The 25,520-nt window shown below is 38.1% G+C and overlaps 1 protein-coding gene across 8 annotated transcripts in view; it reads left to right on the top strand.

The window, feature by feature from the left end:
• Positions 1 to 25,258, top strand: part of CR2 (complement C3d receptor 2) — a 34,090-nt gene extending 8,832 nt beyond the window's left edge. For 2 of the 8 annotated variants that reach the window (XM_074321974.2, XM_074321976.2), the window contains 23 exons: positions 567 to 962; positions 1,951 to 2,127; positions 2,210 to 2,312; positions 2,964 to 3,049; positions 4,211 to 4,600; positions 5,993 to 6,181; positions 6,266 to 6,365; positions 6,603 to 6,685; positions 7,199 to 7,606; positions 8,216 to 8,392; positions 8,471 to 8,561; positions 8,853 to 8,929; positions 9,820 to 10,227; positions 10,601 to 10,777; positions 10,852 to 10,939; positions 11,291 to 11,373; positions 12,000 to 12,392; positions 13,447 to 13,632; positions 14,679 to 14,867; positions 15,494 to 15,517; positions 16,177 to 16,252; positions 20,645 to 20,750; positions 23,624 to 25,258. In XM_074321974.2, the coding sequence (XP_074178075.2) occupies positions 567 to 962; positions 1,951 to 2,127; positions 2,210 to 2,312; positions 2,964 to 3,049; positions 4,211 to 4,600; positions 5,993 to 6,181; positions 6,266 to 6,365; positions 6,603 to 6,685; positions 7,199 to 7,606; positions 8,216 to 8,392; positions 8,471 to 8,561; positions 8,853 to 8,929; positions 9,820 to 10,227; positions 10,601 to 10,777; positions 10,852 to 10,939; positions 11,291 to 11,373; positions 12,000 to 12,392; positions 13,447 to 13,632; positions 14,679 to 14,867; positions 15,494 to 15,517; positions 16,177 to 16,252; positions 20,645 to 20,735 (3,992 nt within the window). In that variant the 3' untranslated portion in view covers positions 20,736 to 20,750; positions 23,624 to 25,258. Of the gene's footprint in view, positions 1 to 566; positions 963 to 1,950; positions 2,128 to 2,209; positions 2,313 to 2,963; positions 3,050 to 4,210; positions 4,601 to 5,992; positions 6,182 to 6,265; positions 6,366 to 6,602; positions 6,686 to 7,198; positions 7,607 to 8,215; positions 8,393 to 8,470; positions 8,562 to 8,852; positions 8,930 to 9,819; positions 10,228 to 10,600; positions 10,778 to 10,851; positions 10,940 to 11,290; positions 11,374 to 11,999; positions 12,393 to 13,446; positions 13,633 to 14,678; positions 14,868 to 15,493; positions 15,518 to 16,176; positions 16,253 to 20,644; positions 20,751 to 23,578 lie in introns of all 8 variants that reach the window. The other 6 variants (XM_088801693.1, XM_074321975.2, XM_074321977.2 and 3 more) reach the window with 6 other exon arrangements.
• The last annotated feature ends 262 nt before the right edge of the window (positions 25,259 to 25,520 follow it).

The raw sequence follows: 25,520 nt of genomic DNA, 5'->3' as shown, positions 1-25,520 counted from the left end.
CCTACTGCACAAATTATCTTTCAGAAGCACAAATGTGGACATGCAACTCCCCACATCTACACATCAAAATGAGTAACTCAGGAAGGTTACACTTGGTTTGGGAAGTTCTGGGCACAGAGCTGTGGTTTGTATATTCTTCTTCTAATCCACTCCCCTCCCCGCAATCCCACCACACTTTCCTTTGATTACTCTCCTTTGATGATAAGTTATTTCATAGTGAATAGTGCTTAAATCTAAAATATGCCATGAGATTGCACTTTGCCAACTTCATTCCGCGCAAAATGTAGGTCACCCTAGGTGCCTCCTACAACAGTTTATTTATATTCTGGGGATGGGAACTAGTAACCAGATCATATTTTTTTGAGTTTTCATCAGAGAAGTTTCATGTACCTTTCTACCTTGCTACTTCCTATCTAGAGCCATCTTAGAGATAAAGATACACTATTTCAACAATATGGGTTAATGGTAGACTGAATTAGAGTTTGGTTTGAAAGACTGAAGACAAAATTCCCAGAAGTTATAACATTTAAATGTCTTCTCTCTTTTCCTGCCTAACCCTCAAAAAGCTATACCTTGTGAGTCACCCCCACCCATCATCAATGGGTACTTTCACAGCAGCAGTAGCGACTTTTACTATGGAATGGTGGTGACTTATCAGTGCCACACTGGACCCAATGGGAAAAAGCTGTATGACCTCGTGGGTGAGAAGTCAATATACTGTACCAGCAAAGACAATCGAGTTGGCATCTGGAGCAGCCCTTCCCCTCAGTGCATTAATCTAGTCAAATGCCCAATTCCAGAAGTTGAAAATGGAATTATGGAATCTGGATTTAAACATTATTTTTCTTTAAATGATACTGTGATGTTCAAGTGTAAGCCTGGCTTTACCATGAAAGGAAACAATATAGTATGGTGCCAACCAAACAGTACATGGAATCCTCCACTGCCGAAGTGCTTCAAGGGTGAGTTGGGCTGAAAATTTGGGGACCTAGAAATAAAATGAGACTTTTGGAGGAAGAGATACATGATGGCTATGAGAAGAGGAGGAGAAAGATCGTAAACGTGGTTGGGTATCCTGGTTAAAGACTTTGAAAGTAAACTTTAAAACTAATGTCTAAATGTTGAAGAGGTAGGAGATTTACTATATACTGGGACAGTGCTAGATCTACATTAATGGAGGAAAATGAGAAGACGCTACAAAAAATAACAAATAAAAGGATAGTATCAGAGCCAGTGATCAGAGATTTTTCCAAAACATACATCTGATTAGGTTTTAGTTAAACGAGAACAATATAAACTCTCAATCCTATTGGCCATGCCAGTGGAGGAAATTGGCTGATGTCAGAATTTGATTCAAAATACTATAAACATTCTACATTCTCATACTGAAAAATGTAGACTTTATGGAATAAGGTGAATTAAGGTTGAGTCTCTTCCCCTTGTCTCTCTTTCTCCCCTACTCTTATTGAGAAATTTCTGACTTACAAAAACTTGGCAACGTTGGGAGCCCCTTCCTCAAGGCTCAGTATCTTCATTAACCTGAGTTGGGAAGCAGGAAAAAGACATAGATTTTTGATGGTAAAAAATGCATTACAAAAGTTTGATTCCCTTGGCTACAATATTATAGAGGACATCTGAGGTCATTTAGTTAAATGAAGTAGAAAGTGATGAATGGATGTAATGTTTTCTAGCACAGATCAAGATAGGGAAACAGATAGTTGCATGGTTTATCACATCTAAAAAAAGTAATGCACGTTAGCCCCACTCCACCTCATCAAAGGACTGTCTGCTTTACACTTGGGAGAGATGATGTGATCCCACACCTGCCAACACCATGTTGGCTTAGGTTCACCTTCATCCCACACCTGCCAACACCATGTTGGCTTAGGTTGTACAGAAGAAAGTTCTTATTTCGGAAATAAAAGGCCTCTGGTCCTGCTCTTTTCTCAGGGTGTCTCCCACCTCCACATATCCACCATGGTAATTATAACAAAATGGATAAAGAATTCTTTTCAACTGGACAGGAAGTGTCCTACAGCTGTGAGCCTGGCTACACTCTCATTGGAGCTGACTCTATGCAGTGTACATCCTTGGGAACCTGGAGCCATAGAGCACCCAAATGTGAAGGTGCCTAACACTTTATTCCATCTTAAGGAAACTCAACTGTTTCCTGACTCTTCACAGGCTAGCTTTGTCTCTTTTTTCCTAGTGAAATCATGTGATGCCATTGCAAACGAACTTCTCAACGGCCGTATGGTGGCTCCTCCTAGTCTCCAGCTTGGGGCAGAGGTTTCATTTATTTGTGATGAGGGGTGAGTGTGAGGTGACAGGCCCAGAATTGAGACCTGTGAGTCATAACTAAGCATTGCAAAATGTAATCTCTAAAGATAGCAAATTATTTTCCTCTCTCTGATTTCCCCCCTCTTTTTCTTTACCTTTATTACTAAGAATTCTCTGATTAAGCAAATCCTATTGGTTTTATCCAAGTCTATGTATGGTGCATGGCCAGCCAAAGCTGGGAATTGGCCATTCATCATTTGGAAAAACAAAGTTTGGTGTCAGAAGTTAAGGCTCCTGTTATGGCAAATGAATAGATGATGGGGGTTCAGTAAGATGGGCTCTTTGCAGTGAGATTAGGGGACTGGGTCTTTGATATTTCTTCATTAGGAACTGAGCTTTTTCCTTCTAAATGGTCAAGAGAATCTTGACATTTGGATGCCAAAGAGAAAAAGGAGAATTTTTTTTTAAAGAATATAATCATTAGGATTTTCTTTTCACTGTGCTATTACCTGGTCTGAAGTCATCACATAACTGAGATAATTCATATTCTTGGACTTTGTTCTTAAGCCAGAAATGTTTAAAAATAGAGCTCATTAATGCCGTATATTTGAGAGAAGTGATTAATTCCATGCAAGTGAGAATTGGTTTGTTCTGGTGACATTTGCTGCCCCTTATTATTTAAGGTACCGGTTAAACGGCAAATCTTCTAGTCAATGTGTCGCAGAGGGAATGCGAGTGCTCTGGAATAATAAGATTCCTGTCTGTGAAAGTGAGTAGAAAGCAAAAATAGTTAAGTATGGATCATGCCTCTTGATTTTTGGTGTGCTCTCTTGCATTTGTCAATTATAACATCTTATCCATATGTGTACTCTTCTGTATGTCCTAGAATGCAGACTCAAACTAATTTTATTCAGTTGACTACATGTTGTATTGTATTGTATTGTATTTGTAGTAAGATAAAGTTATCCCTACTGAAACTGAGTAGCACTGATGTGCTGAAACGGTTTGGCCATGCCTTCTGTATGTCATTTCCTCTACTGATGAGCCCTCTTGGAGCTAAATGGAAATCAACCGGAAGTTCTGGAGGTTGGCAATTTTCCCTTTACTCTGAGACTCATTCAGGAAAGATGTGCATATACCAACACAGCTATAAACAACTAATATCCTTCATGTACATGCGATCAAGTAAATAAAGGATGTGAGGTTATTATTCCAAACCTCTAATCACTTCCTATGGCTTTTTCAAAGGGGTCCAGCATAAAAGGATGACAAATGACTATAGTGAGACTGCAGTATCTTTAGCAGCAGGACAGAAGTACTTTCACCACTTGTAGCCCCAGATGGGGGTTTCAAACAGGTATTGAATAATTTGTATGTTCCAGGTTTTGTACTTGCCCCTTTCAGGTAGTTTTCTCTCGTTGGATTCTCATTACAGCCTATGAAGTAGCTTGATTTATACGACAACCTAGGAAACTGAGCTTAGGGAGGGTAAGACTTGCCTTAGGTCACACAGCTATTGAATGACAGTGAGGATTTTAAACCAGATCTACTGAACCCTGTTTCACTAATCCACGTTACCTCCTCACATGTGATTAGCTTGTCATTAACAATTATTTTCATGTGCTGTTTGTCTTTTGTTTCCTTATTTAAATTTATTAGATTCAGAACTATTGAATAAATTGTTTCATTGTCACTATTGGGTCAAGATAGTGCTTATAAATCCTTTATTGATTTGTTTGCTGAAAATGAAGAAAAAGGTAAGAATTTAGGAGCTTGGGAATAAGCAGGGACTATGAGTAAGAAACAAATTATAAAAATTTTAGTCTGTTTCTGAAAACTGACGTGACTTGTATTTGGATGCTTAATCTAAATTTGAATCTTTTTGTTGTTATAATCAGCATGACCACATATTTCTTTTTCTACTTTTCAGGGATTACTTGTGACCCTCCTCCTCCTATCAAAAATGGCTGGAATGGTTATTTTTCTGGCCCCATACCTCTTAAAACTGTGGTAAGGTACACCTGTTCATATGGCTTCCGCCAAATTGGAGACAGACATCTTTTTTGTATAAGTAATGACCAAGTGAATGGAATCTGGGACAAAGCTGCTCCTATATGTGAATATTACAACAAAAATGCCATTTGCCCTGAGCCCATAGTACCAGGGGGATACAAAGATAAAAGAGCTAAGCCACCATACAGACATGGTGATTCTGTGACATTTACCTGTCATACCAACTTCACCATGAAAGGAAACAAGTCCGTTTGGTGCCAAGCAAACAAAACGTGGGGGCCGACGCCATTACCAACCTGTGAGAGTGGTGAGTAAGAACCAAGATAAAACTGAGTTGGGAGGTTGGAGCCTTGCATTTCTGTGCAGATCAAGTTCTGTATCATTCTGAAGGAAGAAAAGTGTGGATGTGTGAATGGTGAGGGCAAGGGAGGAAGCAAGGGGAAGTGTGAAAATTATGATTTCCTGGGTTTTTTTTTAGTCATGGGGGATATAAATGTTCATTTAACAAACACCAATAGAGCAAAGCATTTCAAAGTATAATGGGAATAGGAAACTGAACATACCTAATAGCTAAATGGTTAAACCTCACAAGGATGGGGGCCAGAGTTGGTTGGTGCTATGCAAATTGGGTGGTTTTAAACTACATATCAGGGTCAATGTTAAAATTAGAACAATGTGAAATCTATTAGCAAAAATACACCCGGTGGATTTAAAACTCATCTATAAGTAGCTGTTAATACAGTCTGATAGAAATGATACCCTGTTGTCTGTGGTGTCTGTGAACACTTTCTGAAGAAATCCACTATTTTCCCAAGTCATCTCCTAAGCATAACATTTCTGATCACACGACTTTAAAAATAGGGACTACTGTAAGTTCTTCATTTCTTTTTATTTGGTTTGCTTATGTTGCTGCTGAAATCTAAATCTGAATTTCAATCATATCATTACAGGGACTGGCATAGTTGACAAAAATTACGCCATCAAAATTAGCCCTTAATTTTCTTAGTGAAGAACAGTATTGATCGATTCTAAATTGATTAATGAGTTGAAAATTAGAAAAATATGATTCTATCTATTTATAGATAGATATATAATCTTGGATGTAAGGACTATCTGAAGAGAGTCACAAAATGAGGTGATTATAGAAAATAATTAAGCCTTTATAAAGATTTAGGTAGAACTATATGTATTGACCCAGAAAGATATCATAGATTATTCAGCAAAGAAAGGAAGGCATAGAGTAAGATGTATTTAGTACACGGGTACACACCCTTTATCTGTGTGTCTCTATGTGTGTGTGTGTGTGTGTGTGTGTGTGTGTGTGTGTGTCACATATAGGATCCCATAAAGCCATGTCACTAATATCTAGCAAGATGACTCGCTAAATAATAACATGGTACTTTTGGAGTGGACAATAGATTTAAGGGTAGGATGAGAAGGTAGAATAGACATTTTTTGAGTAATGGAAAATTTTCACAGGCAAATCATAAAGTATAACAAAAATGGAAAATAATGTGCTACTTGTGATATAAAATGTATATAAATAAACCATAACTGTTTGATCTTTAAAAGGCTGAGTTGGAAATCAATGATGACTGGTTCCATGGATCATGTGACATTTATTTGGATCCATTTACTAAGTCAAAATCTAGATTGTGTAAGATGTATCATCTGATCGCCTTTTTTCTAACGTGTAAAGATTTCCCTCTGGAGTGTCCACCACTTCCCATGATCCCCAATGGACATCACACAGGAAAGAACGTTGGCTCCTTTGTCCCTGGATTTTCTGTGACTTATAGCTGTGAACCTGGCTATTTGCTTGTTGGAGAAAAGACCATTAGCTGTTTGTCATCAGGAGACTGGAGTGCCATCATTCCCACATGTAAAGGTAACCAAAATTTAAAATCAATTTTAAGTAATTGGCCTATTAGGTTATTGCAATGCTTTGCACACCTTTGGCTTGTTTCCTTAGAGGCACGGTGTAAACCTCCAGGACCACTTCTCAATGGGCAGATGAAGGGGCCTCCAAGTCTTCGAGTAGGTGAAACTGTGAACTTTTCCTGTAACGAAGGGTGAGTGTCTAAAGGATCTATGTGATTTACTTCATTTGGATTATATATGCATGGTGTGACCTCTGAATGCTCCTCTGTGAGGATCTATGGACCCCCTGGGGAGAGGCTGAGAGATAATGCTAATAAAAGTAGTTGCTGCACATGAATTAAGTGAATTTGTCATGGACTTTAAGTAGAGGTTAATGTTCCCCCAAACCAACTGCCTGATAGTTCTGACTGACCACCTTCTATCTCCAGGTATCGATTACAAGGCCAACCTTCCAGTAGGTGTGTAATTGCTGGACAAGATGCTTTATGGACCAAGATGCCTGTTTGTGAAGGTAGGTTAGGCGAGTTGTGGTTTGCAATGAGTTCTTTGTCAGAGGCTCAACAGGACACTGCATTCTCAGCTTAACTAAGAGCTGTTGGTGCAGTCATTACTGTACAGAGGCGTATAGCGCAAACATCTCTCCTGGACATCTTTAAGGGATATATTCTTCACTGGAGATCCTTCAGTTACCACTTTATTCTCTGCTTACTCAACCAAAACAGTGTTCCTGGGCTTTTTTTCCTCTGAAATCGAAGTAGACTTGCCAACCAGGCTGTGAACATAAAGGAGAATGTATATTCAGTAAACCAAAAGCAAGGATCAGCAGAGTAGATGTATTCAGGGATTAAACTTCAAATCATACTGTTGGAATTCTAATGCTATACCTGCCTTAACTGATTCATGACAGATTCAAATATCACTGTCCCTCAACCCAGGAGGTGAGAGTGGTATCAGGCAATGACTGAGGCATTCTTTGTTTACAGCACAGCAAAAATCTTGTCCTTGCTCTCTGTAATTTCTCTAGAAATTCTTTGCCTGCCACCTCCTCCCATTCTCAACGGAAGTCATACAGGCCACCCTTCAATGAATGTTCGATATGGAAGCACAGTCACTTACACTTGTGACCCGGACCCAGAGAAGGGAGTGAACTTCAACCTGATTGGGGAGAACACCATCCGTTGTACCAGCGATAGTCAGAAGACTGGGATGTGGAGTGGCCCTGCCCCACGCTGCGAACTTTCTGTTCCTGCGATTCAGTGTCAACCTCCCCAGATCCTAAGAGGCCAAATATCATCTGGGCAGAAAGATCAATATTCCTATAATGACACTGTGGTATTTGCTTGCTTGAGTGGCTTCACCTTGAAGGGCAGCAAGGGAATCCGATGTAACGCCCAAGGCACATGGGAGCCATCCGCACCCGTCTGTGAGAAGGGTAGGTGTTCCAATACTCAGAAAGAAAGCTACTGGTTCATCTTTTCGAAGAGTGAGAGGAAGAGGTTATGGACTTGAGCTGGGTCTTTCCCAGGTTCTAGTTCCCTCAATTCTACTAAACATGCATAGTGAATATAAATTATGTAGGCTTTCTTGACACTGCCCCCAGCATTGTGTCATTTTGTGGGAGTATCCGTGTGTGGGGGGGGAAGTACTAAAGACCACTAAGTTGCCCACTTCTTTAGGAAGAAAATAAATGCTTGTTTGTCCTAAATGAGATTTCTTAAAAGGGAAGTCAGCAAAGCCCCCACTGCATGGCTATATCAGAATCTCCCATTGAAAGCATACAAGGCGATTCCTTAAGAAAGGAAGCCACATGTGAAGGGTTACAGCACCAAGTGGGAACTGAATAAAATCTGCAGCAGTCGAAGTGATGAATGGAGAAAAAGATGGAGAACCACTGCTTTAAACTACCCTAAGCTGGGCTGCAGGATGCTTTCTGTACCATTGTAACTGCCACCAGAGTGAAATTGTAGCTTTAACAACCATTTCTTTGGCCTGTTTCTTCCTTTTGCTGTTCTATAAGAAAAATTGTCTCCCTTTCTTTTAGAGTGCCAAGCTCCTCCTAAAATCCTCAATGGGCAAAAGGAAGCTGGGCACAGGATCCGCTTTGACCCTGGAACATCCGTAAAATACAGCTGTGACGTTGGCTATGTGCTAGTGGGAGAAGAATCTTTACATTGTACCCCTGAGGGGGTGTGGACACCCACTGCCCCCAAATGCAAAGGTGCCAGGCTTTGAATGTACGTGTTCTGTGGTTTTGAGATTGCCTTGAGTTATTTCTCATCCTAGTCTCTTTTCTTAGTGGCAAAATGTGAACCCATAGGAAAACATCTGTATGAAAAACCCCGGGATCAATTTATTAGACTGGATGTTAACTCTTCTTGCGATGAAGGGTGAGTGTTGGCTACACCTGAACTAGGGCTGTCTTTTCAGTGCACACTGCAGGCTCTGTGTAAGAGTTTATCTCAAAGACCCTTCCCTGTTGCGTGTTCACGGAAGTGTTGATCGTGCTATTTTTCCATGCATGGGAACTATGCCTATGCAATGGATGGATGGTGCTGCTGCGGGCTACATTTTTTTCCTATTGCTTCTTGTCCTGAAAGCGGTGAGTCTGCTTTTGAGCCACTAGCTCTTGCTTAGCTTAGTCATCCCCAGCTGTCAAAATGACGTGACTCTGTCTCTAGGTACCGATTAGGTGAGAGTGTTTATCAGCAGTGTCAAGGTGCGATTCCTTGGTTTGTGGAGATTCGTCTTTGTAAAGGTGAGTAGCAAAAATAACAGAGAACCTGAAATAATGTGAGCGCTATGCTTTTATTGGGAGATTTCTATTTTAGGCCATGTTATTGGAATGAGACTATTTTATTCTATTAACTTTGTCAACAGTTAAGGTTGCACAGTTTTGCTGTCTTTCTACTGTCACCTCTTTCTACTTCCAAACATAACAATCACTTAATTTAAATGTGTTTAATGACTGGTTCTCTTTTGTGATTTAGAAATATAAGATTGATGAAAGTGGTGAGTATGTAATCTACCATGCTCAATTTGGGTATAAGTAGGTTAGTGGAGAAAAAGGAGATTTGTGTGGGGTATTATCTCATATCCTGTATCTATTGCTTAATATGATCTTGGGCAATTTATGTAACTTCTGTGAACCTCTAGTCCCTCATCTGTAAAGTCAGCATAAGAATGCAGACTTCAAAGCTGTTATGATTAAATGGTACTATCCCTACTTTATACATGAGAAAATTGCCTGTCAAAAAGTAGGTGCTCAATCAACAATAAACATTCTTGGCCAAAGTATCATATCATCCTAGGACAAAGATGGTACGCAGAGAAGCTTAATTCTATTTCGCTGTGCCTTTTATTCACCTATTGGTTATTAAAAGAGATGATTTTTCAATTAATAATTTACTACTGGACTTTACTGCCACACAATATGACATAGACGTTACATGTTCACTTCTAACAAAGATTTCCATTATGAAACCTGTTTGAGTTGAATGTTACATATGTTATGAAATAACTTGTATCATCAAAACTTGACCATATCGTCCAGGAAATGTAATAACCACAGGTTCATTACTAGCTTCATTTCTCTTCTTTGGTGTCAATACTGGAACAGAATTCTACAGTAACTTCTCATCTCTCCAGAAATCACCTGCCCACCACCCCCTGTTATCATCAATGGGACACACACAGGGAGCTCCTCAGAAGACGTTCTATATGGAACCACAGTCACTTACACATGTAACCCCGGGCCAGAGAGAGGAGTAACATTCAACCTCATTGGGGAGAGCACCATCCGTTGTACAAGCAACAATCAGGAGAGGGGCATCTGGAGTGGCCCTGCTCCTCTCTGTAAACTTTCCCTCCCTGCTGTTCAGTGCTCACGTGTCCACGTCGCAAATGGATACCAGATATCTGACAAAGACGCCCCATATTTCTACAATGACAGTGTGACATTCAAATGTAATAATGGATTTACTTTGAAGGGCAGCAGTCAGATTCGTTGCAAAGCCAATAACACCTGGGATCCTGAAATACCAGTCTGTGAAAAAGGTAAAAACCCAACGGGGGGAAAAATGAGGTATTTACTTGTTTCTCCTTATCTCCCACCCCAAACTAGAGTCATGCAAGAAGTCAAGAGGGCACAGGTTACTGTCCTATTTCTCTCATTCTGTAGTATAACATTCTATGTGTGATGTATGCGTTCTTTGTGTTAATGCCTCTTGTGTCTGGAATGTATTCAGCATAGATAATGAGAGGATGCCTAGTTCTTTCCAAAGAGCAGAAAGCCTTCAGGAATGAATTAGAGCTTTATGATCTTTGGCTTAAAATTGTAAGATTGTCTGTTGTCAAACTGTGTATCCTTAATGTTCCTGAGTATGAATTCCTCTTCCGTTGGTATTTATGTGGGGAGTTTTCTCTTCAGGCTGCCAGCCACCCTCTGGGCTCCACCATGGTCGGCATACAGGTGGAAATAGGGTCTTCTTTGTCTCTGGGATGACTGTAGACTACACCTGTGACCCTGGCTACTTGCTTGTGGGAAACAAATCCATTCACTGTGTGCCTTCAGGAAACTGGAGTCCTTCTGCCCCTCGGTGTGAAGGTACTTTTAGTCCAAGAGTTGTCTTTCTCTTTGATATCAGACGTGTATAAGTAATTGTGACTTTGCTCCTCTAGAAGCACCATGTCAACCTGTGGGAGAAAATGTTCAAGAGCCTCCAGCTGGTTCGCATGTGATCCTGGTTAATACATCCTGTCAGGATGGGTGAGTGTGAGATGATCCATTCTGAGAAAGGGTCTCCATTTTATTCTGTGCATTAATTCTACCCTCAGCTTGCGTTGGTGACACCTTTTAGGGGTTCCTTGTTGTCACACTCACACACAATGTGAGGTTCCAAAGGTCTAAGTAGCATCTCTGACTTTTCAGTTCTTTCTTGACATGGCAACGGCTTTGCTGTGAGCAAGTCTAGGTCTAAAGTAGTTTTCTTACTTGGAGACCAAGGGTTTTAACTCCTCTCTGCCAGAGCTTGTAAGTCCTCTGTATTTGTGGCTTGAGGAGGCTAGGTTGCAGAGACGTGGTAACGGGAAGAGGAAATGCATTATAACCTCTCTCTAGGTACCAGTTGACTGGACATGCTTATCGGAAGTGTGAGGATCCTGAGAATGGTGTTTGGTTCCAAAGGATTCCACTTTGTAAAGGTAAGATAGAAATTAAAGTTGTCACTGGGGTAGTAGGGGGTTAGAGAAGACAGGCCACTGATGAACTAGTCTATAGCTACCTTTACAGTCTGTGTGTTCTAGCTCACTGTACACAAGACAAGAAAAATCTTTCAGTGTTTGGTCAGCACTGTCATTGGGAAACAAAGTTGTCTAGTAGGAACCATGGATTGGCCATATATTTGCTGAAGATTAAAAAAGACAAATATAGCCTGTGTCTCTAGTTCATGATAATATAGTTGCATTTCTTTCTTATTACTTTACTGTATTTTTAAATATTTTGGAATGAATCTGTACTACTCATAATCAGTAATATTAATAAAGCTGTTTTAAAGAAAAGATAATTCATAGTGGTTACACTGTACATCTGAAACTAATATAAAATAATATTGAGTGTCAACTATAACTGAAAAAAAGAATAAGGAATGGAATAAGCTTGAAAATAGGAAAATAATTACAGTGAATAACAGGAATAATTCAGTTGGTAAATCTAAATAATTTTATAGTTATGTGCAATACATACGTTGCATAGTGTCATTTATTCCTGAATGAAGACTGTCTACTTTGGTGTAGTAACTGAAGTAGAATTTCCTTACTCTCTTGTACAGTTATTCAGTGTCCACCCCCAGCAGTGATTCACAATGGGAGGCACACAGGTGTGATGGCTGAACACTTTCTATATGGAACTGAAGTCTCTTACGAATGTGACCAAGGATTCTCTCTTCTGGGACAGAAGAGCATACGATGCATAAGTGATGCTGAAGGACGCGCATCTTGGAGTGGACTGCCTCCACAGTGCTTGAAACCTCCTCCTGTGACCCACTGCCCCAACCCAGAAGTCAAAAATGGACACAAGTTAAATAAAACTCATTCTTCATATTCCCACAATGACACAGTGTATGTTGTCTGCAACCCCGGCTTTATCATGAATGGCAGTCACTCGATTAGGTGCCACACCAATAACCAATGGGTGCCAGGTATACCCACTTGTATTAAAACAGGTAAGACATTGTAAGGAATAAGCCATGGGGTGTTGCACAGAATAAAGAGAAAGGTTTTTCAAACTGCTCTTGCCAGTCTGCCTAAGGAAAAGCATGTAAAAGCTAAGGCAATTACATTGTTTTATAACATACCTGCTTTATCTTCTTACCTGATTTTCTTATTCCCTTTCCTTTTAAGTGTGTTGAAAAAAAGAACATGAAAGAATAATGTTTCACTTCCAAATTGATGGTGTCTCCAAAATTTATTATTTTTATTAATTTAGAATAAGAAAAATACACCTACCTTTTTGGACAGGGGCAAATGTTGGCAGTAATATTGCCTAATAAGTGCTATTAAGGCTTAATATCAGGATAAAGAGAACTTTGGGTGTCCCAAAGAGTGAAGTTGGCCTTCAAACCCACTGAATTGTCCTTGTCATTTTAGTTATCATTTGGCAGTTTTATTCCTATTTCTGACTATCTACACCAGAGGCTGCCAGTTGGTGACTCAGTAACTGAATTTAGCTCATCAGAACTGTTTTTCTTTGGCCAGCACAGTAGTCTCATTTTAAGTGAAACCCCTTGTGCACAACCCAAGATAAATGGTGAACCTGTGATTCAGTTAGGGCCCCTTTGCTTTCCTGCAAGGCACTAGTTGCTTGAATTGTGCTGTGGCTGTCATTTTTAGAAGAGCGCTCTCATTTGTCAGATCTCACGACTTCATTTCCTGAGTCCTGTAGGCATTTGAGGGGGTGACTCTTAGACTACTGCCTTTCTGTTATTCAAAGGGAAAAGAAAAGAATACAATTGGTTGATCGATTATAGTTGTGAGCTGCAACCATTGATGTGTCATTATATTACTTTTGACATTTTTCTTCAGATCATATACAATATATGTAGGCAATGCCAATCTCTGTCCAGTGCTGCTTGGTTTCGTGCAATGAACATTTCTAGATACCAATTAATTGGCTTGTTCCTGCCTTCTGTCTGTATCGCTATCACCCATAGGTACTGTTGGCTATACGTTGCTCTGTGCTAAATTTTTTTTAAAAAATGTTTTTTCTTGGTATCTAAGCTTTCTTAGGATGTCAACCTCCACTTAAGATCCCCAATGGGAATCATACTGGTGGAGATGTAGCTCGCTTTTCTCCTGGAATGTCAGTCCTGTACAGCTGTGACCAAGGCTACCTGTTGGTAGGAGATGAACTTCTTCTTTGCACACACGAGGGAACCTGGAGCCAACCTGCCCCTTATTGTAAAGGTGCATTATCTATTTTTTTATTTTTAAATTAAATTCATCCCAATCAGATATATTCAGTTAGGTACTTTCCGTTTAAAATTGCCAAATAAATGCATTAATGAGATCATTTAATTAAATGAATTTAATTGGATTAATACAATAATTAATCTAAATACCACAAAATGAGAAAAAATTGATGTGGAGTATAGTCTCTCTGATGGGTGGTCACTGATTTAGTCACTTAAATATAGAAAGCTGAAATGCTTATGTAAATTAAACAACCAAAGTGCAGACTGAATGCACACTATGACTACAGTTATGATAAGTGTGTATTTGACAAACTACAAATAAGAAAAGAGCAATCATCTTTTCAGTGTATTTTCTCTGAGGAATGATGGGATTATGGACATATTTTTTGTAAAGTTTAGAATGTCATTTTCATTAGGCCTGTGAAATGTGAGTAGTAAGTTAACATCTAATATGTGTTGAGCACTGCTTGCTATACCCCAGATCCTGTGCACAGCATTTTGCGTATCTTGTCATTTAACCTTTATGAGAACCGTATGAAGTTCATGCCATTTATTATTCCTACATTATAGAGGAAGTCTCCATAGAATGGAGAGATTTGTCACATTAGGAAGTCCTAGAGTCAGGATTCAAATCCAAAATCTCACACTATTGACCTCTACACTGAAAAAATGAAAGAAAAACATGAGGAAGCAGGTAGATGTATGAAGAATTGGAGACTAAGAGCAGCAACTGATAAAGCAGTAATTCAGAATACTTAGTATTACCCATTCAGCCCTCACCATTTCTCTGACAAATCATTAAAATTATCCAACACTATTAGGTTAGGAACTAAAGCACAAAGAAGGAAAATAATCTGGCTTAAATTACCTAAAGGTTATTGAGAAAGATGGCTGACACTGAAACACTCTGCCTAGGATATCATTTTGTGTTATTTCAGTGAGGCTTTATTTACTGAGAATGAACTAAGTTGGTTTCATAAACCTTTCCGTTAAGAGTAGTATCTACTACGTTGGTAAATTAGATTCCTTTGATTTCAGAGGTAAACTGTAGCTTCCCAGAGTATATGAATGGAATCCAGAAAGGGCTGGAGTCTGGGAAAAAGTATCAGTACGGAGCTGTCGTCACTTTGGAGTGTGAAGACGGGTACACGCTGGAAGGCAGTCCCCAGAGCCAGTGCCAGGAGGATCACCTGTGGAACCCGCCCCTGGCTGTTTGCAAGTCACAAGGTAAGTGCAAGGGCTTTGCTGCCTCTGGTACTTGTCTCATTGGAGAGAAGGGAGTGAGGAGTATCCCTCCATATTAGGGACTCCTGAGTTTTCAGTTGACGTAGGTCTGTAACTAGTGGTACAGTAATAGACAGATTTGAAGTTGGTCGTCTATACTAGAAAAAGCAAAATTTCCTGAGGATGAGGGAAGAAAAGAAAATAGAGCAGCATTAACTTAAAGGTGTAAAACTAGAAACCTTACATTTTGTAATTCCCTTATTGCTGAAACTTGATTTATAAATGCTTACCAATCTGACAGGGACCTCCCAAAATATGTTAACCCACCTGTTACAACAGTTAATACTTGCATTCTAATGTGAGAAATCCCTCATTATACTGAGTATATTGCTTTTTTCCACTGATGAACTCTCCCAACTTAGTTAAGGTGACATTTTTTTTTTAAGTCCAGTGAGTTGTTACATAAGAAACGAAGGAAGAGAAGGTAGAATCCAGGGCAGAATACATCTTTTAAGTAGACTTGGAGGGAAGGGAGCTGAGTGTTCACTCTAGGACGTTACCCTGGGACTCTGGACTGCATTGACTCGTGCAACAAGACTAATATGTTCATGGTTTTGTATTCCCCTTAGGCTCATTTCCTCTTCTTGTTGGTGGTAAGTTTTCTTACATACTCGAAGTTCTAATAATGTTTTATACAAACATATATAAAATTTGAGACCCTGAAGTGCCCTTCACTTTAACTCATAGGAAATTAACTGTTTTGGTGGTTTCAGGAACTTTTAACATGCACTTCACATTACAAATTGTCATTTTTAGATAGAGTTGAATACGTAATTTAAACAGCAAGCTCTTCCCAGTTTTTAAATTGAAAGTTTAGTTTACATTAACTCTTGGTCTTTTGCATGATTTGACACTATTAAAATATGTTGGATTGTTCTGCAGTAGAAAAATATATTTCACAACTGAGAGAAAAATGTTTTTGTGCAAAGTCGTGGATCCTGGTGTTTTGAGCTCCTAATTTTACCCCAGTGATGAGAATATTACTAATAAAACTGAAAAGCCCAACAAAACTTGACTGAATCCTGTGGTCAAATGTTTGGTGCTTTAGATTAAATGTGGACTAGATTGAATCAGAAAAACCTTAAGCCCAAGTGTGATTATTTAGGAAATCAATATTTGTGTAGCTCAGAAAGGCTAAATATAAAAGTAATATAACATATTTCCCCACCACTAGGAATAGGCCCCACAATCACTTCAAAACAATATAGGTCACATTTTTCTGGCATTTGATACTTGCTGTTTTGTTTTCTAGGGTTTTCTACAGGCTTAGTATTTCTTATCTTCTTGGTTATTGTCACCTTATGCATGATATTAAAACACAGAAATCGGTAAGTTCAATGCACGTTTGACCAAAATGCACAAAAGGTTTTGGTTTCTTCCCTGAAACTAAACACAAGTTACATGAAATGAGTATAACAATGTGATAACTGGAATGTGATATTTTGTGGTATGTAGAAGAAAGCCCTATCCTTAAGAAATTAAAAGATATCAAACAGTCTTTATTGAACTATTTATTCAGATGATACATTATTTAAAAAATCTAAAAAACAGAAAGAAAACAAATCCCAGTGATCAGGACTACAGATATTTTGGTATATTCCTACGTGATCTTTTTTCTTATGTTCTTTTTCTTTTTCTCTTTATACACTAAAATTTTGGCATCATAGTCTCCTGCCTTAATTTTTTTTCATTTAGCCTATTGTACATACGCAAGTTCGGACAATTAATTTCACAAACTTTTCCACTGTGTGATTATTTTTTGTGTTTTTAAGTCATGTTTCTTTTTTAGTTACTAAATAACGTACTGTTCTATTATATGTATTTCTGTATTGTGGAAATTTTAGGCTTCCACATTTATTTGATAACAAATAATAATATGAGGGACACCTTCCTATTGAATTTATTGAGGTGACATTGGTTAATAAAATTATACAGGTTCCAATTGTGGAATTCTGTAATATATAATCTATACATTGCATTGTGCAATTCTATAATACGTCATCTATATATTTGCACCACCCAAAGGCAAATCTCCTTCTGTCTCCTTCTTTCACCTCCCCTCCCCCCTTACCCTCTGGTAACCACTAAACTGTTGTCTGTGTCCATGATTTTTTGTTTGTTTGTGTTGTTCATTTGTTGCTGAGGGACACCTTTTAATAAACCTTTTGCACATCTACTTATATCCTTACTATAGATTTCTAGACTTACTAGGGATAAATGTGTGAACATTTAAGATGCTTAATAAATATTGCCAAGTGACTTTTCATAAAATTTTTCTAACTGATTATATATCAAATAATTAATAGATCTGGGTGTGTTGTGTTTCTGGACTCCTTTTTCTGCTTTATTGATCTGCCTATTCTTCCAACACAGACCACTTTGTTTTTAATTAGTATGGCTTTCTACTGTTATAATATTTGGTGGGAATCCCCTCGCTATAAATTTTCAGAATTTTCCTATTCTTTTCTGTTTTTGTATGTTGTAATTGCATTTAAGGCTACAGATTAATTTGTGATACATTGTAATGTCTTCCCATTGAGAAACATACTAAGTCTTTCAAGTTCAAGTAATGTTTCTGTCACTCAGTTGTTGTTTCAAGACTACTGAAGTGTATTACTAAGTTTCTATGCTTTGTTATGCTCAGAAATTATTGTGTTAATACCCAGAAATTAGACATATTTTTATATTTTATTTTGAATTAATTAATTTTTTCTACATTTGAATCTATAAAGTAATGTTGCCCTAGTGTGTTATGTGATTTTTGGGTGAGGACACAAAGCAAATAACTAGTACTTAAGAATTTTGATCAAAATTCCATAGTGAAAGACACGCATGCTTCACATGAGCCTCGAGAGAGGATAGACAAGAAGGAAAAGGTATTCCAGGTAGAAGGAACAGTTTGAATAAAGACCCAGAGGCACATCATTCCATTACATACTGTGAGAACTACAAAAGCAATCTGAAATGATTGCGAAATAGTGTGTGTAGAATGTGTTTGAATGTGAGTAGAATGTGTTTGAAGGTGAAGGTGGCATAGGTGGTTTTTAGGTGGAGACAATGGCATAAAAAATCCCTCTGACACAAAAATCTTGTGGCATTACAGAATATTCTGATATGTGCAAAAGATACATTTTAAGCAAATGGCATCATTCTACATCAGCCTGGGAACGTTCTGTGTGCGTAAGTTAGCGAGTCTCTGTACATGCAGAGTTAGGGAGGATAATCAGATGGAGTCTTACCAAGCTCTAATTCCAGTGGGGGAGGACCAAGGGATGTCATACGAAACATGTCCCTCACAAAGTCTAACAATATTTTCTTAATATACCAAGTCACCTGGATCCTTTATTTAGCATGCCCACAGTGCCATCTGATGACATTGTTCACAGTTGTATAATGTCTATGTAATTGGGCACAAAGGGAATACATTGGAACTATGCAATGATGGCATCTATGAACCTGAGTAGTTTGTTCTGCTCCTGGGAGGGCCTGAACATGGCAGGTCTGGCAAGGGTCTACAGCTGGGAGGTACTTTAGACTGCAGGGCTTACCAGAAGATACGCCACATAACCCTGTTGTGAATGCCTTCTGGGAAAAGGGCATTCTATGACCAAATAAGATGGGGAAATATTGCATACTACATTTTTCTCATGAAGATTCACAATCACCATGAGAATATTTAAAGTCCTATAATAAAGCAGTCTGTTTAATTTTTTTTTTTTTTTTGTAATCAGAGTTTCCCAAACTAATTGGGTTACACAACTCTTTTTTCTCACATAATACTTTTAACATTCCTTGGAAATTTAACAGACATTGTCTGTTCTATTTAACAGACATTGGTGAAATCTAGAAAGGTGGTCAGGAACTAGATCATCAAAGGCCTGTAGGCCATGACAAGGAATTGGAGTGTATCTTAAACAAGTAGGATCTAAAGCAAGGGAAAAATATGTTCAGATTTGTATTTTCTAAACAAGGGGAAGGATGGGGCTGTCAGCCAAAGCAGCAGTGGCAGGGGTGGACCAAGAGGATGGAACAGATATAAGATCACTTCACTTTTAACAAGGTAGGATTTCCAAGACTGAGTGTCTTGCTGAATATAGGGACGAGGGAGTATAAAGAATGAGCTAAGTGGAGGCCACTGGGTCATCCCAGTGTTTCACCAAAAGAGAGAAACGGGTTTGTGGGGAAACATGATGAGTTCTGTTCTGACCTGCCCCTTTGTGGCACCTGTGATGTAGGACTCAAGAGAGAGGGACCTGGAGAGAGGTAGGTGACGTTAAATTACAGTTGTAGCCTTGGAACCAAAAAGAACATGAAAAATAAAAATAGGGATGAGATCTGATTGCAGAAGGACAGTAATGCTTGAAAGGCAGGAGGGTAAGAAACAGTCAGAGGTAAGAGGAAAGCTGGAGAGAGTAGTTTCACAGAATTCAAGGGAGAAAAAGGTCTAAAAAAAAAAAATAGGAATGTAATTCGTTGGTTTTCCTCATAGGAAGTTAGAAGACAATTTTAGCCAAGAGTAATTACACATTTAAATAAATAGAAAATGTGGTCTCTATCTCTTTCCTTCATGCTCTTTCCTAAGTTTGCTATCAGGAAGGACATGGCATGTGTAGGAAAATTTGCAACCTTGGGAAATGTCTATAAGCTCTAATAATTCATAATGTTCCAGCCTGAGTATCATTAAGTTTATTAACATGATTGTACCACATACTATTTTTAAATGCCTCAATTGATATGAACGAAAAAATATGTTAAACTAAATTCCTAAGCATCACTTTCTTACCTTATTTCCATTTTCTAACTGACTCCAATATGTTTTCTGATAGTTGATATGGGCATTTGAACTACCTTAAATACTTTTTAAATGAGATCACTAATCATTAAAAATGAATGTCCTGTATGAAATGTAATGTTTATAAAAGCCATCTAAACATTTGAAGAAGAAACTATGCTATTCTTTTCTAGCACTCTAAGGTATTTTAAAATCGAAATCTGACATTGACCTAAAACTTCCATTTTATAGTTTTCTTAATGTCTCTTCCTATAAGCTGACCTTAAATATGGTAGTGAGTGAGATGCTCTAAGTACCCTTAGCAGTAAGCTTTCTTCACCATCAATTTTTAATACTTTATTTCAGACTTCTCCATGATAGCATAAACATATTTTAGTGTCCTTTGCTAATTTGGCAAAGTGGTTTTAGAAGCACAGTAAAGTGTATGTGCTTTCAAAGAGTAGAAGTAAAAATGTCCTTTTAAAAATCATTTAAAGCTTTTAGTGCTGTATGACCATGTAAAGGTTTTGAATTAAACGTCAAATACAAAAATTTTCTTTTAAGTTAAATTGGAAGATTGTGTCTCAAATAGGTAAATTTATGATCATATCCTAACATAAAAGCTTTTTTTTATATATTTGATACTTTGATATGACACTGGGATCATAGTTGTTAGTTATTAAGAATCCTGGATCTGAGGTAAAACTGCCTAATGTCAAATTCTGACTTCAACAGTTAGAAGCCTAGCAAGTGACTCATTTTTATGGGCCTTTCCAAACAACAGGGATTATAGTGATTACTTCATAGGCTACTTAGGACAATGAAATGGAATCATCCATGAAAAGTACTTGCCATGTATCTGGAACTATGAAAAACAAGCAACTGTTATATCTTTATAGTAATCGTGATCAATGAGTAAAGATTTTGCATTCTTCTTTCTTCCATTTAGCAATTATGCAACTAAAAGCCCTACAGGAAGAGAACTGCATTTAGAAACACGAGAAGTATATTCTATTGATCCATACAACCCAGCAAGTTAATCAGAAGACAAAATGGTATCTAATGAAACTGAAAAATTTTTATTAATTTCTCTGTCAAAATTTCCTTCAATTTCTATTTATCAATAAGAATAGTACTAAGTACTATGGTTCTATTGCACAATTCTTTTGTAACAATGCATAGAAGTTGTTAACTTACCTACTTAATATTGCCAATTAATGTCCCTGTTTTTTTAGTTCATTCATCCATTCAACAAATATTTAAATAATTAGCACAAAAATTAAGAATAAAAGAAATAAGAAAATGGTAACTATTATGAAGAGAAATTAAACAGGAAAGCCTGATAGAGAGTGCAGGGTAGTTGAACGGAAGTCCTTACTAGGAAAATGGCATTTGAGCAAAGACTAGAGTGAAGTAAAGTGCAAGTCCTGTGGGGAACAACATTCCAGGAAGAAAGAACAGTAAGTGCAAAGACCATAAGGTGTTGTGTGTCTGCTGTGCTGGAAGCACAGCATTGGTTGGAAAGAAACCATTCCATGAGCAAATCTATGTGTGGCCTAATACAAGCTCATATGGGCTGAGCCAGAAGAAAGTGGTAGTGAGGAAATCAGAGGTGGAAGGGGAGGAGGGTGAGGATGATCGATCATAAGAGTATGCCAGGTCATTGTAATGAACTTGATGTTTATTCCCAGATGGGAATCATCGGAGGGTTTTAAGTGGAGGAACAAATAATCAGCTTAACTGCTTTGTTAAGAACAGAGTGTAGGACACCAAGAGCAGAAGACGGAGAATCAATGAAGACTCTATTACCATAATCCAGGCAAGAAGGCTGGGAGTGGCTACCAGAAACTGTTGAGAAGAGGTCAGGTTCTGCACACATTTTTAGGATAGTGGCAGTAGGCTTTGCTGACAGTTTGTATCAAAATATGAGAAAAAGGGAAGCGTCAACAATGATACCAGAGATTTTTGGCCTGAGCAACTGGAAGGATAGAATTGCTCTTAATTAAGACAAGTGAGAAAAGCAGGATTGGGGAGAAAAACAAGCCCAACTATAGAGATATTAAGTTTGATGTATCAAAAAGACATCCAAATAGAATTATCAAGAAGGCAACAGGAAGTACAAAATAGGTCCAGGCTCAACATATGAATTTGAGCCTTGTCAGTGTATGGACATACATAATAAGAATATCGAGTAAGATCACCAAGCTGGTGAAAGAAGCTAGGAAAGAAATAGGCCCACGTGCTGGAGCCTTGGATCCTCCAACATTAGGATTCATGGACAGAGAAGGAACCAACAAAGGAACAAAGAAGTAGCCTGATACAAGAGAAAACCCCCCGAGTGTGGTGTCCTAGAGGTCATGTGAAGAAAGAATTATAAGGAGGGAGTGATCAACTCTGTCAAATGCTGCTGATAGACCAAGAAATATAAGTAGCGAAAGGTGCCTGTTGTATTTAGCAGCACAAAATTTGTTGGTGAACTTGACAAGAACAGTTTTGGTGGAGAGGAAGGAAGCAAGTCCCTGACTGAAGTGAACTTAAGAGAGAATGCAAGGAGATAAATTGGAGACATCAACTACAGACAACTCCTTCAAGTTTTTCTATAAGGAGGAGCAGCTAAGTAGAGTGATGGCAAAAGTAAGTAAATTAGAGAAATATTTTTAAGAATGGAGAAATAGCAGCTATGATTCTATTCCTACATGCTGATGAGAATAATCTAGTAGAAAAGGGGGAAATGATGTCAGGAGAGAAAAGGAAGAATTACTGGAGCATGTCTGGGTAGCCTGAAGGAACAGGATCTAGTGCTCAGGTCGGGTCTGCAGACCTCACATAAGAGCGTGGTCTTAATAACAGGAGAGAAGGCAGAACACATGGGTACAGATGAAGGCAGGCAGGAAAATGTGATGGTGAAAGCAGGTGAGGAAGTTCCCTTCTGATAATTCTGTTTCCTCAATGAGAAGAAAGTAAAACAATCAGCTGAGAGGAAGTTTGGGAAAGGAGATAATAGGGATTTAAGATGAAAGGTGAAGGCATTAAATAGCCACGATGATTGTTGAAAACTGAATGATAGGGAGGATAGAAAGGTAGACAGGCAACAGGAAGTGTCCTCTCCCTCCCCGAGGTTCCCAGGAGAAAATGAGGGTGAACAGTTGAAGGGTTTTTATGCCCAAGCACTATGCTGAGGGCCTGTCATGCCTTATCCCATTTACCCCGACTCCAACACAGAAAGGTGAGTATTATCACAAGATAATGCCAGGTGAGCATATCATATCCAAGGTGAGAAAACCAAGGCTAAAAGTTTCTCGTGGCGAAGGTCTCAGAGTCAGCAATTTGCAAAGGTAGAATTCAAGCTCAAATCTGACTTCAAACTGCCTTCTCCTACAACATCTATAAAATAAAAGATACCATCTCTGCCCTCTTAGAATTTATTTCAGAAGAAAACACCAAAAACCCATACATATCATTGAGTAAGTATACATACCATAAACAAGATACAGAAAAAATGCTCTGGCAGTGGAGAAAGAAAAGGTTACTTGTTGCTGGTGAGTCAGAGGAAAGGGTTGAGAACAGGAGAGGCCAGAGTGATCTGTAAATCCAAACCAGTGAGGGTCCAAAGTAAAAAAGCTATTACATAAATATTTGTTGAATGAACATATGATTAAATGAGAATACTGAGATTAAATGAGAATACTGCTTCAGTCTCTCCCTTTTTTATTCATATTTATTACTATAAAACTTAATTATTATTTGCTCCAGATCATATTATCTGAAGGAGGACCTCTTAATAGAATATTTTCTAAAAGGTTGATGCTTTATTAGTTATAGCACTTATAATCGGTATATACAGAGCATGTTAACACTCTGATTATTTAACTTTGATTTGCACCACTGCTATTCGTGCTGCCTCCTAAACAGAAATGCTCTGTTTCAGTGTGCCTTCCGCTTGGAATCAAACTGAACATGGGTTGGAAAGAAACCATTTGAATACCAGCAATTCTATTTGTATGCTCTCAACATCAGTGAAATGATCTCATAAGCTATAACTTCCTATGTGCACTTAGTCTCAAGAAGAACAGAGAAAGTTTGATTGATGATAAAGGTGGGAGCCCAGTTTCACTGCCACGCGCTCTTCAAGGACTTTTCAAAGCCTCACCTGAGATGTGCCTGGAGCCAGGCTATGGCGACGAGCAATTACACGGCTCTGAAAGTGTCACCTTTGAAAGGAAGACACTAAAAAGAGCTGTCCTTGTACCTAGACTCTTCTTTTTGTAATCAGCATACTTACTGTTGCCATATACTTTTGGCTGTAGTGTGGTTTTGATTTTTCAGCAAAGTATGAAACATTTCCTGTGATTATCATGAGTTTTGTTGGAAAATCTGATTTTAATAATAGCATCTTTCTAAGATATGGCTAAACATTTCACTTTTATTTCTACTTGAGTTAAGTTTTTCTCACAATACATTGCCTGTGGGAATTGGTTTATTGGCTATAATTTATTGGTTATTGGTTTATTTGTTGCCTTTCCATAATTAGTAATTCTAATTTGCACATTTTTTTAAAGTTATGGATGTCAAATTTTAATTCTTAAGTTTTGGTGTGCAACTCAAGGTTTGGGTGTTTCCTTGGCAGTTTTGTCAGAAGCTCTAGTTGCTTGTAAAATGTCATTTAATAATATGTACATTAGTTATTCAAATATATTTTATCTTTAAAAAAAAAACACTTGCCTTTTATGAATTTTTTTCTAGAGTCAATGAACTCTTGAATACAGACATAGTCAGGGTTTATAGTGTCTCTGATTTAATATTTATGCATTCTGGATCCCACCAGTTTGTCTTTTGGGCCAAAGCCTTAACCTACAAACTCTGTTCCCTCATCCTCAAGACTTTCTCTTACATTTGTTCAGCCAACACCTTCCCCAGCTCATCACCGTACTCTTCCCTCTGATCACACTCTAAATCCAGCTGTCAATTTGTCAATTTTCTGATACAGCATTTCAACTATTGACTAAATGAAACCTTGCTCAATGGCTACCACAAATTTACTCTCCCCATCATTTCCAAGACTATATGTGCTGTTTAGCATCTTCTCTGTTTTTCAATAGTGGTAAAAAGCATGTAACATAAAATTTACCATCTGAACCATTTTTAAGTGTACAGTTCAAAAGTGTTGAGTATATTCGCACCATTGTTCAACACATTTCCAGAACTTTCTAATCTACAAAAATGACATGCTATCCCCATTAAACAATAACTCCGTATTCCCCTTTTCCTCTAATCTACGGTAACCACCACTCTACTTTCTGTTTCTATGAATTTAGCTACTTTAGACACTTCATGTAGGTGGAACCGTACAGTACTTGCTTTTTTATGACAGGTTTATTTCATGTAGCATAATGTCCTCAAGGTTCATCCATGTTGTAGCATGTGTCAGAATTTTCTTCCTTTTTCAGGCTCAATCATATTTCATTGCACATATATACAACATTTTGTTTATCGATTCATTCGTCGATGGACTTTTGGCTTGTTTTCACCTCATGCCTGTTGTGAATAATATGCTTTGAACATGTGTGTGCAACTATCTCTTCAATGCATTACTTTTAATTCTTTTGGATATTTACACAGAAGTGGGTTATTGTTCAGCATCTTTTATTCATGCACAGTCAGTCCCATTTTCATTTCTCCAGAATATCTGTTCATGCACCTCAAACCATCTAGTCTATTCTACCTTTGTCTGTAATCTATTCTACATCCTCTTAGCAGATGATGAAAACATTACAGGGTAACATTCAGCTTCCTCTCCCTCCATCTCCAAGCTTATCTACGTATAT

Source organism: Rhinolophus sinicus, chromosome 11, assembly GCF_057876585.1.
Source record: "Rhinolophus sinicus isolate RSI-liver-muscle chromosome 11, RSI-T2T, whole genome shotgun sequence".
Classification (NCBI taxonomy): domain Eukaryota; kingdom Metazoa; phylum Chordata; class Mammalia; order Chiroptera; family Rhinolophidae; genus Rhinolophus; species Rhinolophus sinicus.
The sequence above is the reverse complement of the archived record's forward strand: the minus strand, read 5'-3'. Positions and strand labels throughout refer to the sequence as shown.